The following is an 18,738-nucleotide window of genomic DNA, read 5'->3' on the forward strand; positions in this document are numbered from 1 at the left end:
TAGAACCTGAAAGATGGCCTTGCCACCCATCCATCCAAGGGCCAATCCTGGTGACACCGATTCTACTCTACTGTGATTAGAGCAGGATCTAGTAGTATTAATAAGTCTTACATATGTTTTAGGGTTCAAAGAAATCCATTCCCTTCTTCCTTCTTTGGTAACAATGAATGCAGGTGAATGTACTATCTTTAATTCCTCTTTTTTCCTTACCCGGTATCGTCAGTCATCAAGTCCTATGGTTGTTGAGGTATAACATTCCTGGAATCTGTTCCCTCTTCTCCTTTTCCAAGGCAATACCTGAGTCATTGGAGTAGTTTGTCTCTCTACTTCTGTTCTAGCTCTTTTCTAATTAATTATTAATTCTAGCCTAGAGATTTTCCTAAATGACAAATCACATGCTGTCCTTTCACCTACTAAAGGTCCAGTTCCAACCATGGCTTCTGGGTCAGATACACACTTTAACACATGAAATATCTTGTTTTTAAAATTTGCTCCAACAATGCTTTCTTCTCTGCCACAATCCTCCTTCCTGGGGAGTTAACTCATTTTAATTCTAAAGAACCAGATCTCCCTTAAGATCCTTCCAATCTGTACCCATGGTCTTGTCTCTTATTATAGTGTATTATTTATGCCTGTTTATTTTTAGGACTTTTCACTATATATGAAGGTCCTCTAGGCCAGGAACTATGTTTCTTGTCTCTGAGTTTATGATGCCTGACATGTTCTCAGAACAAATGACCGGCATCCTGGAAAGCATTTGAAGAACACAATCAGAGACAGGGCAGGAGGTACCAAAGATGTTGTGCATGTTTGGGGGGTAGTAAAACAACATCACGAAACCGCACTTCTGCCTGATGGATGTTGTTTTTCAGACCTTCTCTTACTCCCAGATTCCACCTGGATGAATCTCCTGTATCCACCTCCATCACAGCTTCTGAGAGTTGGAGCAACAGCTTCTGTGGGATAGAGATTTGTTTCTTCTCCTTTGAAATTCTTTCCAGCTCCAGTTTACCCCCCTGCTCCCTCTCACCCTAGATCAATTTCTCCATCCTCTGTCCTACAAAACTCAAAGTCAGACGCAGCATCAGGTCTTAAATCAAGTGTACCCGAAGGTCAGTATCAAAGAAGATCAAATAAGGCTGTGGAGCGAAGGCATCTTCTGTAGTATAGAGCAACATTTTCCAAAGTGGGATCCAAGAATTTTAATAAATGCTATGTGAAGAATAGACGTGTACAGTCAAATCAACTTCAGATTCACTATGTTACATACAGTCAAATAGGTTTTTTGGTACACTGTAGGATTTTCCAGAACCTTTTGTATGCTAATGTGCTCTATCAATCTCCAAGAGAATGCAATATTGCTCAAACTAACATGCCCCTGTTGGTACACATGGGGTTAGTGTTCCATATAATATAAATTGGAAGTTATCACCAAAACGTACTCCCTTAAGTCGGATGTGATGGCATGTACCTGTAATTCTAGCACTCTGAGATGCTGCAGCAGGAGGAGAGCAAGTTGGAGCTCAGCCTGGGCATTTTAGTGACTTAGTGAGATCCTGTGCCAAAATATAAAATAAAAACAAGGGGTGGGGATGCAGCTCAGTGAGAAGGCTCTGAGTTTAATTCTCAGTACTAAAATATTTTTTATAAAAAATGTACTCACTTTATTGGCTATTGATGATAGTAGCTGAAAAATGTCAGAATTAGCAAAAATGGACAGTTCCATTGCCATTATTGATTTGGTTTGTTTTTAATTCCTTCAGCTCCTTTGTTTAAATAAGAAAAATGTATTTTTTCATGGAGGAAGCTTACCGACACCTACTTTCACCACAGGGTAAGAGCCAGGGTGAAGATGACAAGGTCCAAACATCTTCAGAGTTTCAGAACCTCAGAATGTGGGGAAGTGGTACAAAGGGTCATTATTCCCTGGACAGTAATCCATATTATTATTCTCTTTTAAAAATGGTTTAAAGGAATTTTTTTTTTATTGTGAAGGGTAAACATACTAAAGCATTTGAATCAACACAGGTTAATTTCATTTTGACGCCTTTCTAAAGCTGGAAAGCTGCCCATACTGAAAGTGGTTTTAAAGAAACATTAAGGAGAGTAACATAAGAGGGCTGCAAGGTCTCTGCAAGGTGAAACGAGGACACATCATCCTGTGCAAAGTACATGTTGGAAAGGAAAAGCTTAGCGAGACCGCTTGGCTTATTTTAAAATCTCGGTGCCCATATCTTTAATGTTTATCACACATTTGCAATATGTTGATCCAAAGAAGAGACTCTAATTTCAATTATTGTAAATCATCTCCCCCTATTATGTTCCCACATTGGGAAAGAGAAGGAAGAAAAACAGGAACAATGATCAGGTACAAGCTTTGCTATTTGACATTTAAGAGATAATATTTACCAGTTGAAAACTGTAACAGCCTACATAAGGGCAGTCCATTCTATTGATAATTTAAAACAATGAAAATCAAACTGTGTAAGAAGAAAAAATGTAATTATAGAATCTGAACAATGATTGGTACAAAGAACAACCAGAAAGTCATCCTTGCCAGTCGCTTCCATTAAGCGCTTTTTATCAACAAACCAACATCTGATCTTACTCCAAAAGCAACTGAAACACCATAAAATGTGATTAATCTTGTATTTACTGTATTTTTTTTTGTACATCCTTTAAACACACACATAGCCCTAAGCACCAAACATGCAACGACAGCATCACTCACTAGAAAAAAGAAACTGAAGCAACAGAGAGATACTTTCTGTGGCTTAAGAACACATTTCATAGGGGGCCGAAGATTTAGCTCAGTGGTTCTGCCACCTGCCTTGCAAGCGCAAGCTCCAGAGTTCGATCCCCGGTACCAAAAAAAAAAAAAAAAATTACCTGACAAGAACACATTTCATAATTGGGTCTTTAGTAAAAACATTCAGCCATAAGGGAGAAGGGCTACTGAACATCAGATAGTGCAGGTAAAGTGCCTGGCAAGCAGTAGCTATTCAATAAATAATCATAGCTAGTTTTATTGATAAATAGGGCTTTCTGATTATTTTAAGAAAAATTTGGCATTCTGCCTATGATGTTGGAATGGGGCCAACTGTGAGTTTTCCATTCAATTTTATGACTTGGTGAACACTGTGGCTAAAAAGCTTTGACATAATCAGCATGATGAGATAATTCCAGATTTACTGGCTTGAAGAACATTTTAGTTTTAGAAATATTTCCTCTCTGATTTGTGTGCTTGGTAAGTCTGCTGAGAAGGGAGAATAAATCAGGCCTGTTGACTCTGTTTAATTAATAAAGATCCCATGATTTCTAAAGGGAGATGTGGCTGAGTAGAATGAAAAATTTAGAGGTCTGGAAAATAAATGAGGCTGACTATGAAACATGAAAATCATCCATTCGAACATGCAGTACCTCTGGCAAATGTTCCTGCAGAGACAGGGCATTTGACCTGATTTGGAGAGCAATCAACAGCAGTTCAAATGTATTTGAAAACCGAAAAAGCAAAATATTATTTGCCTCTGAATGGTTACCAAACCTGTAGTTGGAAAACAATATTATTTGACCTGGGGAGATGATCAATTGTTTGCTTTAAAAAATAATATTAGTAAATTGAAAGACGTATTTTAGAGCTTATGAAAAAACTTGAAAGAACATGCTTTATTTTATTGGCAAAGAAATGTAAGTGAATTTTAAAAATCCCATTATAATTACTCTCCTTATGTTTCTTACCTCCTAGCTAGAGGAGCAAAATGCTTTCTTTCAAAAAACCAAGCAAAATGCTTTCTTTCAAAATAAAAATTTAGGACAGCCTGTTAAGCAAAAAGTGGCTTAAAGACAAAAAGTGCACTAGTTTTGCAGAAATTCATTCTTACAATGTTCCAAGATGATGAAAGAGGTTCTTTTGTTAATCTACCATTGTAGATGGTACTATTTATATATCACTGAGTTTAACAAGAGTTGTGTGTACTATTTTATCATGTTTAAGATAAAGCTGCATGATAACAAGCCAATGTTATTAACGTTCAATGTCAGTTTTTTCCTCTGGGGTGGATAATTTTATGTATATAAGATTAATATAAATCAGAAAACAAAGATAAGTAAATATATGCTAATACATTTGTCTCCGTCACCAGTCAGTATCTTTGAATCAATCACTGGACGATTTTACAACTGGTTTCAAGTGGAAATGAGAATAAAAGATTTATACTTAAAAATAATCCCCATTTTATAATTAACAAATTAGAAGGTAAAAAGACACAAGGTGAATCATGTCAATAAAATCATTAAAAAAGTTACCAAACTATGATATATAGGCACGATGTACTCTTTCCACAGCACTGGTTACAAGAACACTTATAGGTCATTAATATAAGGTGTATCTGTTTCAAAAATACATAAGGGAAAATTATAGGAATTTCCTTACCACTAATAAAGGAGTTTTCTCTTACAGAATTTTAGAAGTATGCCCCTAAATCAAAATAATTAATGAATTTTGTAAATATCACAGAACATTTTGAGTACTTCATAATTTGGCCTTTGGAAATCCAATAAAGCTTTGACTAAATATTATCAGGATCTCATTTAAATCTTTACAGTGTAGAGGACAAATTTTATTTTTATTACCTATTTATGGTGCTTTCTATAAAAATACACTAGATATCTTAACATTCTATTAATTTAAAATCTCACATGCCAAATTATAAGAATATAAAGTTATAAATGTATTGTATGTAATATTGGAAAATTGCTTTCACAAGACTTGTAAAAGATGAATATTGAAAAGTAAGTTCCTGAGGGCCGGGGATTTAGCTCAGTGGTTCCACCGCCTGCCTTGCAAGCAGAAGGACCCGAGTTCGATCCCTGGCACCAAAAAAAAAAAAAAAGAAAAGTAAGTTCCTGTGAAAAATGTAGAAAATATCATTTTTTCAGATAATATACACAGACCTAGACTACTGTTAATTCTTTTACAGAGCTAAAACATCCCAGGTCCAGAGCTGATATAATTAATTTTTTCAAAAAAGAAACAGCTCTATAATCACAGAGTGTAGCCTTAGGTAATTCTTAAAAATTGATCTTGTTTTCAATCATGATAGGACAAAAAAATACAGAATAAAGGAAAAAAATATGTCCTGTTGCCTATGCCCTAGACGATTAGCAATGCATAGGATCATATAGTGGGTATATTTGTCCTTCATTACAGTCCCTTTGATGTGTCCAACAAAAACTGATGTTCTCTTTCCCATACTGTAGAGTTGTTTCTAAGAGCCTACTGTCTAGGCTCAGACTACATTTCCCAACTTCCCCTGCACCTTCACCTGCACACAGGGAAGGGGACAGAATTGGTGTCTCTCTGGTTGGTCAGAAGTCTTTAAGAAGCTGGAGTGCCTTCTCTATTCTCACTCCACTAACTGCATGCAGAGGACTCTGCAGTCCCAGGGAATGGCTGAGCCCTGACAGTGAAGGATCCTGGGTTTCAAAATTGGCACCTAGAAGACCAGCCATCAACCAGGAATCTCTGCACTGACTTGGGCTATTGCACTCAGTGTTACTCTAAGTAATGGCCAAGCAAGAAGAGCATTTCAAGGGGAAGCCATGAGGGCTGGGGATTTAGCTCAGTGGTTTCACTGCCTGCCGTGCAAGCGCAAGGACCCAAGTTCAATCCCCGGTATGAAGAAAAAAAAAAAAAAACGAGGAAGCCATGAGTGCATGTACAACTTTTATATTTCTAGAATACAGAAAAGAGGTAACAAATATATCTTTTCATGCTACTATATGTCAATAATCAAGACTCATAACAGAGATTTAGAATACTCAATTTAATTAGAAGCCAGTTTGCAAGACCATTGCCAAAGTTTCTACATTAAATTCTCACTTGTGTGCAGAAGTGCACAGCATATAGAAGCTACTTTAATTTTTAATGCTCTTTCAAAACAGAATTATGATGCAATTCACACAGCCTTTTACTGAGCTTACCCAATAAAATAAGCTTAATAAGCATCTGAATAAACACATTTTTCTTAATTACCAAATTTGAAATCTAAAAAACCCTAAATTTCAAACGTACAATTTCAACTAATCTTATATTAATTATGATATAATTTCTATCAAAGTTATACAGACTACACTGAAAATATAAAAGTATAAGCATATACATGTTATGTTAGAGAAGAATCTAAAATCACAAAGCTGGAAGGGATTTTGAGAGTTTCCTTACGAGATCATCTCTAAGATCTTGAGGCATTTTATCAGTATCCTTGGCACAATCATATAGCAGTGTCAAAGTCACTTGAGAGTAAATGCTATAATAGTCTAATTACAGTAAAAAAAACTGTGGGATTTTTAAAAAGTGCCACCAACCTCTATACCTCTCCCATGAACTTTAAATACCAATTGTTTCTAATGGTCCCACCTTTGAACTATTACTAAATGGACTCTGCTGTCCTTCCTGAGGAAGGCGATATGGAGAAAGATGAAATAACTTTACTCCGGGTCAAACACTTACATGGTATGTTAGAGTGACCCAGATGCAAACCTAGCTTCAGAGAATTTCACCATTCTGTAGAAGTCCTCTGGAGGTTCTGCTATCTGGGGTCAGTTTCCATAACAACACATAAGGAGGCTCTAGGAAGGACCAAGTGACCATCTAAAAGGGACTTTTCAGCTTTACAAGGTGAAATAAATGAGAGGATTAACTCGGTGATCACAGATCATTTATCTAAAGCTCTTTATCTTTGTAAAAGTACTTGCCATGAAATTCATAAAAACAAAACAAAACAGTGTTATCTGAGCAATTCTGAATAAAAAGTACTAGTGTGAAGCCTGAGTCAGATACAGGCTTTGTGCTCCTCAGTAGTCCTACTTTTTATATCATGCAGCAGTGAATTCTAAATATGTCTATCTTTGTCCACAAGGCTGGGAACTTCTGCAGGGCAGGTCAATGTCCTTCTCATCCTTTTAGCCTGTGTCTGGCTCACAGAGAGTCGAGTCAATAAATGCTTGATGCATAGGGACATTATACATTCCCCTGATATTTTACTGGAGTTATACCACTGAGTAAAAATAACCAAAAGTGGTAGAGCATCTTATTTATACTTTGGGGTCAGATAAAACAATCTGCACATGTGATAATGCCCTCAAATATTTAGAAATATGCTTACCAAGATTGAAAATTATCAGGGAAAATGGATATATTTATTTAAATAGCCCCCAAGTTACCAAATAATTAGCACTACTAGCCCCCCTCACCAATTGTCATACCCAAGCATCTTGCAAAGGTCTACTACATTTTGTGGTAAGTAATAACTGAAGTAGTACAAGAATTCAAACAGTTTTGGTGGGAGTTTATCTTCTGAGTAGCTGGCATTACATGGAAACTTATTTGGATTCCAGTCTTTAAGGTATAATTATTTACGGCAAATGATTACAAAAGTTACTTACAAATTTAGTTTTAACTATTAAAATGTAAAATGTTACCAAAGACAAAAAAAATATGACGGTAAATGGTCTGGCTGAAAGCTCGCCCCACCCGATTGCCTAATCCTCAACAAGGTGATTTTACCACACTGGAAATGATCTGCCTCTGAAATGACTGGCACGCGGCCAAATCCCTGTTTCTAGGCGTGTGCCCAATGCAAGGAAGAAGATTTTCATAGAGATACCTGGTTAATATTGACGCTGAAGTTACAAAGTGCAGCTGTTATCCAAGATCACTCAGGCCCTTGATACTGACATTGTTTATTAGATTCAGATGTTCAGGTATGTGGCAGCTGGATAAGACTTTTACATCAGAAAAGTACTGCACTCTTTATAATTCTCTTTGATAAATATTTCCCAGGTTGTTTTTCATGCAAAGCTCATGAACATTATTTTTCTCTATCATTTCTACAATTGAAGCAACTGAGGCTTAGAGAGTTGATGTGTACTTTGAAGGGCACACAGTATCTGAGTGACTCACAAGCAGACCAAGGTCACTGTTCTTTCATATACATTATGCAGATCTCATTTGTAGTTCTGGTTTGCCTACCTGCTAACTGGGTTACCTGCGGACATCTGAGAAAGTTACTTCAACTCTGAGTCTGTTTCCTAATGTATACCATATATAACACATGCATCAATAGTTTTTGAAGAGATAACATGTATAAGTTCCATGCCTGACACATTCTAGGTATACCATAACCATTACCCTCTCCCCTCTACCTCTAACTCCCTGCATTAGTCTTCTATTGTTGAATGAATTATCACAAATTTAGTGGCTTAAAATGGCTGCAATTTACTAGCTCGCAGATCTGTAGCTCAGAAGTCACCTGCATTCCATGGCTCATGGGCCCCGACTTCAAAGCCAGCAACATAGCTTGTCTTGAGATTCTGCATCCATGGCCACATCTCTCTAACTCTTCTGCCTCCCTCTTCCACTGTTAAAGGCTCATGTCATTAGATTGAACCCACCTGGATAATCTAGGCTACTCTCCCTATTTCGAGGGCAGGTACTTAAGAGCCTTAATTCCACTTGCAACATTAATTCCCCTTTACCATGCAACCCAACACATTCACAGGATCTGGGACCAGAACTGGACCTTACTGGGGGCGGCATTTATTCTGCCCACCACAACCCTCCTTTCCTCAACTGCTTCTTCCACAAAAACTAGAGCCTACAGAAAAAGACACTGGTCTGGATTTTTGCCAGTTTGCCTAAAACTTAGTAAACGTGTAGCAAGAAACATTATGTATGACCTTATAAATGCAGATAATCTTTTGGATGGAAAATAAAGTACCAGAGATCTTATAGAAAGTAAGTAAAGAAAAAGCAACTATTACAGGTGTAGCTCCGTCCAGGAGAGAGTCTTACCAGATACCAACCTTGTTGACACCTTGATTTTGGACTTCTGGACTCCAGAACTGTGAGAAAATAAATTTTTGTTGTTTAACCCACCTAGGCTAATAGAGCAACCAAATTTGTAGGGGAAAATGCTTGATAAAAATTAGTATTTGTTAATAAACCTAAAGTAAGGGTCCTGGAGCCAGACAGAATACTATAACTGGCTAAAAGAAATATAACCTCAGAAAGGTGATAAATTTCCAAAGCACTTCGTGCATTCTCAGAAGATTTATTCATAATATCCCAACGAAATACTGGAGAACATGCTTCACATCTAAGTTATACCTGTCACTGCTTAACTGGGGGAAAAAGAGCTTGATGCTGGATGTCTAGATCCGGATGTTTTATTCATTTCAGTGGCTTTGCCATTCTGAATAACCCAAGCCAGCTGGCTGGCCTTTCACTTAAATGACAATTTCTCCTACAGTGCTTCATATTCCTACACCTCTTTATAGGTATTTATAGAAAATCCCGGGCCAGCTGTCTCAGGCTCATGATCAATGCAACCTTTCTGCTCCTATCACAGGGCTTTGGACTGGCCAGGGAGTGGCAGAAGTGTAGGTTTTGGCTACTGGTTTCTATCTGCAGCTGTGCAAATGTTATCATTTAAAATTCCTTCATTGCAAATAGCAATAAAGGGAAGACAGAGGGGACTAACATCTGTTAAGCACTCATCATGTGCCAGATATTTTGCCAGGAGCTTTATGCCCATTTCATTCAATATTCAAAACAATTTGCAGAGTTAGAAATTATTATCTGAGATTTGAAATAAGTACCAAGGACATATCTAAAAGTAATGGCATGAACATTAGAACTCAGATCTATTAGATATGAAGCTTTCCCCCATCCCATCAATTGCTTCCCCAAACTGCCAGCAGGATGTTCATTCAATAAACATTCAGTCCTCATATATACCATGCCCTGTGCTCAATAATGGGTATTCTAAACCAGGTAGCACATGGATAGCTACAGCTCTGAAATCAAAATAGTGATTTTTATACCTAGTAACTTACTTGTAGATAGGCCATGTTTGGGGCAAATTATTTAAAAGATCTCTATTGCCTCCTTAAAGTCCTCTTTTGGTTTCTCCATAGTCTCACTAAAAATGAAATGCTGGGACCAGGGGTATAGCTCATTGGTAGAGCACTTCCCTACCAATGCATGAGGCCCTGGGTTAGATATTCAGCACTGAAAAAAAAAGACAAAAGGTCATTTTTTTTTTTTAAATTCTCACACATGCAGAATCAATGAGGCACCTACACATGTTCTCTTTATCTAGTCTGAAGTCAGATGCATAGAAACTGTCCTGACATCTCATCAAATGAGCTTTAGACCTTACTCATCTGTTGATGGACACCACTCACTCACTGGAAATGAATCACAGCAGCTAAGTTCAGGAGGTCTTCTGAGGGGAGGGCTCTTGACAATAATCTTCCAAGGATTTGGGAAAGGCTAAAAGTAGTAGTTTTTTCTTTCTTTCTTTTTTTTGTTTGGTACCGGGGATCGAACTCGGGTCCTTGTGCTTGTGAGGCAGGCAGTGGAACCACTTAGCTAAATCCCCAGCCCTAGTTTATTTCTAATCCAGAAACCGTCCTACCTCTCCATCTTTCCTTCTTGATGCTCCGTACTTTCTAACTGCATTAGAATGAATTAAGATAGGATTTACTTGAAGGCCTAAAAAAATAATAATCTCAAATCTTGTTTTCTATTTTTATTTTATAAGTGAAATGACACAAAGTAACTGAAGCTTTTAGCTAATTCAGAAGTAACAAAAAGGAATTTTATCTATAGATAGCCTATCATTTACATTTTTTCCTACCTGGGAACAACCTATACTCAATGGCCACATATGGTCATTAATGAACTCTGACTGGAAAGAAAGAAAAAATATTTCTATTGGAAATTAGTTATGCTTTACAATTATTAAAGTAAATCTTGCAAATATTGAACATCTTATCGGAAATTCTGGAGGGTGGTGGTTATCACTGTTTATTTTGTTATTCCAACCTCATAGCTACATTACTATTGTTCATTCCAGCAGAGTTCCTGTGTTAGCAATATGCTCAGAAAGACCAAGGCTGCAAAAGAGAAGGCACATGTGCTGGACACTGGTTCTCCCACTGGACCCAGAGCAGACAACTGTAACCAATCAAGGCCTACGTCAGTGAGGTTGAATATGGCCTCAGAATTCTTCTCAAGACAACACTTGAGACAGCTGTTGTCAACTGAGAGAGAGCTGATGTGAGGTGAAATCTATTTGCCTTCCCTGCACTAGACAAAAATCTTTGTTTTATTCAAAAATCACATAGACTTCCAAGGATCTACTGATATGCATTTGTAATGATTACTACTTCCTAGTGGAGGATAGAATTAACATGACGAACAATATATCAGATTTTAGAATCTGATATAAAAGCATATAATCCAAGTGGATGGGTGGAGAATTATAAATCAAGCTTAAGTAACTTTTTAAGACAAACGATTGCATGTACTTGAAATGTTGCTAACACTGTAAGTGAATATTGAGAGCGAGTATCTGAAATAGAGAAATTTTGGATTATGTATATAGAGTTGTACACAAATTATATTTTAATGTACACTGCATTGTGAAATAACATTTTGGTAGGCATCCTCTGAGGTGGGTCCCCAAGATCCCCACCTCCTGGAATCCACACTCCTGTGCAGTCCCCTCTGATATTATACCACAGTCGGTCTGCATGACCAATAGCAACCTCTTGTAGCATAAGTGATGGTATGTAACTGGGATTGGTTGTAAAAGATACCACAGCTTTTGTCTGTGTGTCTCCAGTCTCTTGCTTTGGGCTGGGGATTTAGCTCAGTGGTTCCGCCGCCTGTCTCACAAGTGAAAGGACCTGAGTTCAACCCCCGGTACCAAAAAAAAAAAATCTTTCTAGTCTCTTGCTCTGGAAAGAGCCAGCTGCCATGTTATGAGCAGTTCTATGGCCCTGTGTGGTTGTGATACGTGAGCAACTGAAGCCTCTGCCAACAGCCTCATGAGTGAGCTTGGAGCGAGGCTCTCACCAGCCCACTAAGCCCTCTTCAGTCAGTTCCTAGCCCTGGTTAACAAACAGCTTGACAACTCCAAGGAACCCAGGGAGAGAGAGAGTGTGTATGCCAGAATTATCCAGAGAAGCTGATTATTGCTGATGCTCTGAAACTGCATGGGGAAATAAATGTCTATTGTTTTAAGCTGAAGAATTTGGGAAAAAATATGTAAAAGTAGAAAATACAAGTATAATCACTGATCATAGAGAATCTGAATCTTTTAGTAGAAGGAAATAAAGAAAGCAATTAGCTATGTCTAGTTTGTAATAAATAAATTGAGTTTCACCAACAAATATAACTCATAATAATTTCGTTGTAAAACATATATACAAAGTATAGGAACCTAAAAGTAGAATTATACCAAAAGACTATTACTAATCTGTATTAGTACACAACTTTCAGGGGAGATATGAAGTTCAGTGGAAAAAAGACCTTGTTAATCAGATAATTTCATTAGAGCACCCCCAAGATAACAGACATTTTGTTATAAAGTTTAAGAATGCTGAAACTTCCTTTCTAAGGAGAAAATAAGAGGGCCAGGGATTTAGCTCAGTGGTTCCGCCACCTGCCTCACAAGCACAAGGTCCCGAGTTCAATCTCCAATACCAAAAAAAAAAAAAAGAGAGAGAGAGAGAAAATAAGAAAGAGTTTTCCTAGAATGCACTAATATATTTTAGACAAATATATGTATTATGGATTTACATACATATTTTCTGGCAGGTGAGTTTGCCTACACACATCTATGCATTTCTGGACATACATAAGGCATAGAAACACACACGTTTATTAATTCTTTGAAACCCTGGCTCTGGAAAGACCAACACCATTTAGATTTGTTTCTACCAGGTCAAATGCTCTTTTCTTGAATCAGAACTTAAGTAGTGACAAAGTATTAATAGACGCCCAGCGGGTGTGTGGATGGCTGAGAATTCTCCGAGAGGACTGCACACCTGGCCATCCTTGAGCACTGACGGTCATCCCCTTGCCTGAGGCTCCACTTCCATCAGACGTTACAATTCGGTTTTGGGGAAGACAGTGACAGATGCCAATTTCTGGGAAGAGATTATATGCACACAAACCATAATCTCCTTCGGTATTCTGGGAAGGTGACTTTGGCCATTATTCTTTTTAAACTGAGGTGAGAGAGGCAATATTCTGAGTTAATTCCTTGTTATTTCTTGCCTCCAAAGTATTGCCCATGTATAATTGAACCACTTCCCCCTTAAGAGTTAACACAGGATACGTGGGCTCAGATTTTTGGTTGGGGCCATAGAAGGATAAAGATGAAAACAAAACACATACTAAATACTTCTAAAAGAGACATCAATGGATGTTTGTTTATACAGACTTTATCTGGCAACATCACCTAATTGAACGTGGCTAAAAATCACCGAGAACCCCCACCAAAATGTTGAGGGGAGGCGTAAAGAGGCCAACTTTGCTGCAGTTGTCTACTTCGAGCCAGCCGCTGTGAACAGGTTGTTTCGAACTCTATGAAGTCCTAATATACTTTCTATTTTATAAGTGTGGAAATTGAAACCCAGAGATGTTAAAGAACATGCCCAAGGTCGTTTATTCTAGGAGACACTAGCCTTTGAATCCAAGTTTCTCCAAGGGCAAAGCCCATGCATGCTCTTCTTCCCCTTCTACCACTTGACCTTGCTGTAATCAAATCCACCTGCACCAAAACTTAGGCACTTGACTTACGTAAGAGCCTCTGCAGACCCATAGTCAAGGTCTCTCTACAAGCATTTCAAATGAGCCTGATTATCTATGGGCCTCTTCAAATATGAAACTCCTGGGGAAGAGAGTGGTGACAAGCACTTGAGAACAGGGAGAGATGAGTGCTGTGTCTCTATTATGGCATATATAGCTTACTATCACTGGCAGCAAGCACTGTGTTTTGTAAAATGATGGATGTTCATAATGATTTTGCTCAGTGGGCTCTATACAAGGAGGCAGGGAAGCATGTAATACATATTAAAGTGAAGCTTTCTGCAAGTACAATAAAACCAAGTCTTGGTGCTTGAATGGGGTAAAGTTCTAACAAAAACCTAACTTATTGTAGACACCCCATTCCTCCATGAGGTATGGTGAAGCAGGCATTAGTAAATTGTTAGATACCCTTATTTTTATTCTTTGACCTTTCTAACTTCCAGAAGATCACTACTTATTCAAAGAATGAAGTTTCTATTCTGGTACTTTACAATAAATCAATATCTGTTTAAAATGTCTTTTTTGTCAGATGTCAACTGACAACCTTAAAATAAAGAGCTTGAGTATGTGTGTAGGGTGGTGGCTTTGGAGCCAACAACCTGGAATCTGTATTTTGGCTCTGTGATTTTACATGTGACCTTGATGAATTTAGCCTCCTTAACAGTTTCTTCAACTGTAATGGTGAAGCAATGATGTTCACTATTGCACCTTGGAAAATTTATCTTATCATTCCATTGTGCTTTCTTCATGCATCAAGAGTAGGACAAGGAAGAGAACTGACGGACTTGCAGAACACACCCAACTGAGTGTGTTTCTGAGTGAGCAAAGACAACTGGGTGAATAGACTCTTTTTTCTATTCCTTCCACTGGAACTGAGTTAGATATTCAGGCAGGCCAAGAGTTTGTGACTCCTTTTCATTTTTCTACTCTCCTTGGATTCCAGTCTCCCTGCTGTAATAGGAGCTGTTCCCTAGACTGTTGTTCTGGGCTGTATGGGTCAGCTGGGTCCTGGGCAGTGAGATAAATTTGTTGAGGCCAATTGCACCCTTAGCATCTGTATCAACCACCTTTTCCACTGCTGGATACAATACCCAAGACCCACAATTTAAAGGAAGAAAGGTTTAATTTGGCTCATGTTTTAGCTGACTCCAAGGCAGAAGCATCACAGTGGAAGGGTGTGGTAGACCAAAGTGCCTTAGTTCAGGATGGCAGGGAGGGACAGCAGGTGAACAGAGCCACAGAGTAAGGATCCAGGAACCATAGCCCCAGGCCATGGCTTTATGATCCACCCAGATATATCCAGAAGTGTGCTCCACCAATCCTTTAGGTGGATCCCATAGCCAATCAAGTTGACATCCACCCTAACCACCACAGTATCCTTTCTTCTTATGGCACTAGCTAGTCTCTGACATTCAACCCTGGGCTAGGATGTAGTGACAGACAGCTAAGCTTAGGTGAATGAGTTCCCTACAGGGTTCAGGCTTATGTACTGACAATTTTTTCGGTATGAGGATTGAACTCAGGACCTTGTGCTTATGTGGCAGGCATGGCGCTTGTGAGGCAGGCGCGGTGCCACTGAGCTAAATCCCCAGTGATGACAATTTTTCAAAGGCCATTGATTGCAGAACCCCAGTTAGCAATGAATTCTAGCTTTCCTTCCTTTGATCATGTACTTCTTTGGGGTACCTTCAAGAGGGCAGGCATGGGTATAGGGAAGATGCAGCCCACCACCATTACACCATCAAAAAAAGACAAGTGACATCTACTTTCCACATTGTGAAGAGGATTAAGCAATACAATTCATAGAAAAATACACTTAGTATATGTCTCACTATTGCATATTAGCTAGTACCCTGTACAAATTTGAATGTGGTTTTTCATTTTTTTTGTTATCCTTGCCTAACATTTAATAAGTCTACCAAGGTGAAAATGTTTCCCTTATTTTATGGTCAGAAAACTGAGATTAAGAGAGATGTAGAAACCTGTAAAAGGTCAGAAGAATTGAAAATTCCAAATCTGGATATTGCTTTGGAGAGTATTTGCATATGAGAAAGGACAGCAAGGGCATGTCTTTCTTTTTCTCCAGAAATGCATAGGGATATAATTTGGTAGAAGAAAAACACAAGGAATATCTTGTGGTTTCAGGTGTCTGTTGGGATCCCCCTTTGTGCTCTCTCCCCTATGCCAACTCAGAAAGAACAGGGGCTACTGAGATGGTGGGAGCGTACCAGACTGCTCTGGTCAGGGCAAAACTACCCTGTCCAGCAGCTAAAAATGCATTCCTATTCAGGTTTTTAGGTCTGGTCTTCCATTATTTATTGTCTGCCTTTTCTCACTATTATAAATCCCATGCTATCAGAGAACCAGTCTTCATGTTTCACTCCTGTATCTCCAGGGCTTTGAACACTGCCTGGCTAACAGTAAATGCTCAAAACGTGTTTGCAGAATGAATGATCTGTGTACACTGTGAAGCATTAAAACACTGTGATTCTTATTTGCGTTATTGTTAAGAAATTTTAAAACATAATAAGTGGACTTTTTCATTAGCTATTAACTTTTCATAAATATGAATACTATTAGCAGCAAGTGAATTCAGACAGCCAATATTTAAGTTCAAATAAGTCTTATGATTTTTTGTTTCCCTTGAAGTTATTCCTAAGTTTTTTTCCCTCCCAAGTGACATCTTATATTAGCATTTAAATCACATGAAATGAAAATGGTGAGGCTTCATTTCTTGTTTCTAATTTTTATAACCTCCAAGAGTGTTTCTTGGTTTTGCTGATTATTCTGCAACTTCCAGGTTCTCTCCAGATGTGAGGAAAATTGCTTACTTGGTTGAGATGCTTGTACTTACTTGATGAAGTACTTGATTCCATCTGCTGTGTAAGCTTCCTCCCACCCATAAGGTAAGCCTAGAGTGAATGGAAACCAAAAATACACTTAATAAGATGATGAAGATAACTTTACTTCCTGGACACAAACCTCCCCCCATTTATTATTTCAGTACATTTCTTGTACAAAATAATTTTCCAGAAAGGGGGAATTAAGACAATTCAATGAGCTTTATGCTCAGCATCTTTACAACACAATAAATAAGTCTTGAACACTTAACAATCTGCTTCCGTTGCAATAACTGGATTATGACTTGTCATTTACACGTGGTGCACATTTTTGCCAGCAGGATTTAAGCAAAAAATTTGTGTTGCAGCGGATGGTTTTTGCCTCAAGGCAGAAGGATGGACAAGATGGCCCCTGCTTGTCTATTCTGGCTCAAAGTTTCTTTAATTGGCTCGCTTCACATTCTTTCACTCAGCTCCACAGGGAATCATGCATGAGTGCCAGATCAGCAGGGGTCTGAAAGTAGCTTTTGGACAAGACAAAATTCCTTATTAAATTTGAAAGTTTAGCAAAGTGATTTACAATGGATTGTGGCATTTTGCTTCGTTAATTAAGAATTTTGTGCACTAAACATAAATGGCCAAACAGTTTGCTAAACTTACCTTCCATTTCTGTAATGGGCTGAGAATAATTAGCTAAAAAGAGATATGGAATGAAGTAAGCAAACGCTATGTGGCCATCTTCTACAAAAGAGTATATTTTTGCCCTCATTACACCAAGAGACGGTCCCCTGTGCAGGCAGCTACTTTCTCTCATATGCTAATTTCGGGTGGTACTCATCTAGAACATGATGTTTTCCACTCCTTTACTCCACCCCTGACCACTGACCTTTCGGGTCAATTTTTTGACATTGGCCTCTCAATGGCTCCTTCAATGGGAACAGCATACATTAACACACTAAAGACTCCATTGTTCAGGTAGCCTACATTTTGGAAAATAACTGAGCTTTAACAACAAATTCTTGACTTCCTTTCCCCCAAGTAAAGGCAAGGAGGGGCAGAGCAAAACTATGGAAATAGCTGAACTTCCCGAATGGCATAAAACTTTACCCCATCACCATTCAATTCTTAAAGAATACTCTTCTGAGAATCAGCTTTTAGGATACTGTCTTTGTAAGTAAGGAAAACAAGCAAATGAAAAATAGCTTTATATTGATTTCTAGTCTTAATAGAAGTTGTATAAAATGAGACCAATCACAGAAATTCCTACATTCTCTCTTAATGAATCAATATTCCTGTTCTAAGCAGAAAATAAGCACTTCTGAGAACTTAGCATAAGCAAATGACTAACTGGCTTCTTAAAAGCCCCTGAAGTGACATTATGGATATGCCCTCTAGAGCCTACAGCCAGCATGAGCTCAGCTGCTGCTGCACTGGTTCAACTGGTTCTCTTCTTTCTTCACACTTCCTATATCCTTCTATAGATTACTTCATTCATTATTGACAAGCGCTCCACTGGTGGGGAAGAATCTGATGACAGTGCATAAGAACTTTGCCTTCATGACAAAATAGGCTCAGAAACACTAGGATTTTCGATTAAAAAGGCAAAGGCAGCTAAAAGTTATGTAGAGTTATCGAATGTGATGAAAGTTTTTGTCTGCTAAATGACTTGTTTGATCAGCACAACTGTATCTATTCTAATTTAAGTCTGATTTTTTAATGAAAAGGAAACATATACACTTTATAGACAGTATCTTTTAATCCATAAGATCACTTAAAAGTTGAGATTGATATTGGAATATCATGTCCTTTGTCCTATGGAATAGAATTCCTACCTTGATTATTTCCTTACTATTATGAAATAAGAATTCTAACTTTATAACAGATGTAAAAGGTATAACTTATAAGCATTTGAGTCAAAATTGCTATTTAATAACTGTTGTCATAAAATATCCCTGCGGATTAAGTAATACGTAGAGATTATTTTAGGATAAATTCCCTGTTCTGAGAAAGTAAGTATTTCTTTTTAGGAGATTGACTAGCTTCTTATTTTTCATACAGTTAACGTAATCTGTAAAAACATATTTGGAGACTAAATAATGATTAATCTTTTTGCGATAGTTCAGTAGTAGAAAATACAATCAGTGTCCAATTATAAACTGAAAAACACAAGTAGCCTACTTTATACAAAAAAAGCATTTTTGATCTTCACAAGTTTATATGACTATGATGGTC

General features: G+C 37.9%; 1 protein-coding gene across 13 annotated transcripts in view; it reads right to left on the reverse strand.

Annotated features, from left to right (window-relative positions):
* The window catches only part of Stxbp4 (syntaxin binding protein 4), a 241,391-nt gene that overhangs the window by 81,998 nt on the left and 140,655 nt on the right, over positions 1–18,738 (reverse strand). For 7 of the 13 annotated variants that reach the window (XM_021239929.2, XM_087202598.1, XM_021239930.2 and 4 more), the window contains 2 exons: positions 16,521–16,578; positions 8,866–8,904 (listed from right to left, as the gene is read on the reverse strand). In XM_021239929.2, the coding sequence (XP_021095588.1) occupies positions 8,866–8,904; positions 16,521–16,578 (97 nt within the window). Of the gene's footprint in view, positions 1–210; positions 8,905–11,774; positions 13,003–16,520; positions 16,579–18,738 lie in introns of those variants that run through there. The other 6 variants (XM_087202594.1, XM_087202593.1, XR_015447830.1 and 3 more) reach the window with 5 other exon arrangements.

Source organism: Heterocephalus glaber, unplaced genomic scaffold (genome assembly GCF_053883595.1).
Source record: "Heterocephalus glaber isolate CG9 unplaced genomic scaffold, H.glaber_assembly_v1.0 deba00001773, whole genome shotgun sequence".
Taxonomy (NCBI): domain Eukaryota; kingdom Metazoa; phylum Chordata; class Mammalia; order Rodentia; family Bathyergidae; genus Heterocephalus; species Heterocephalus glaber.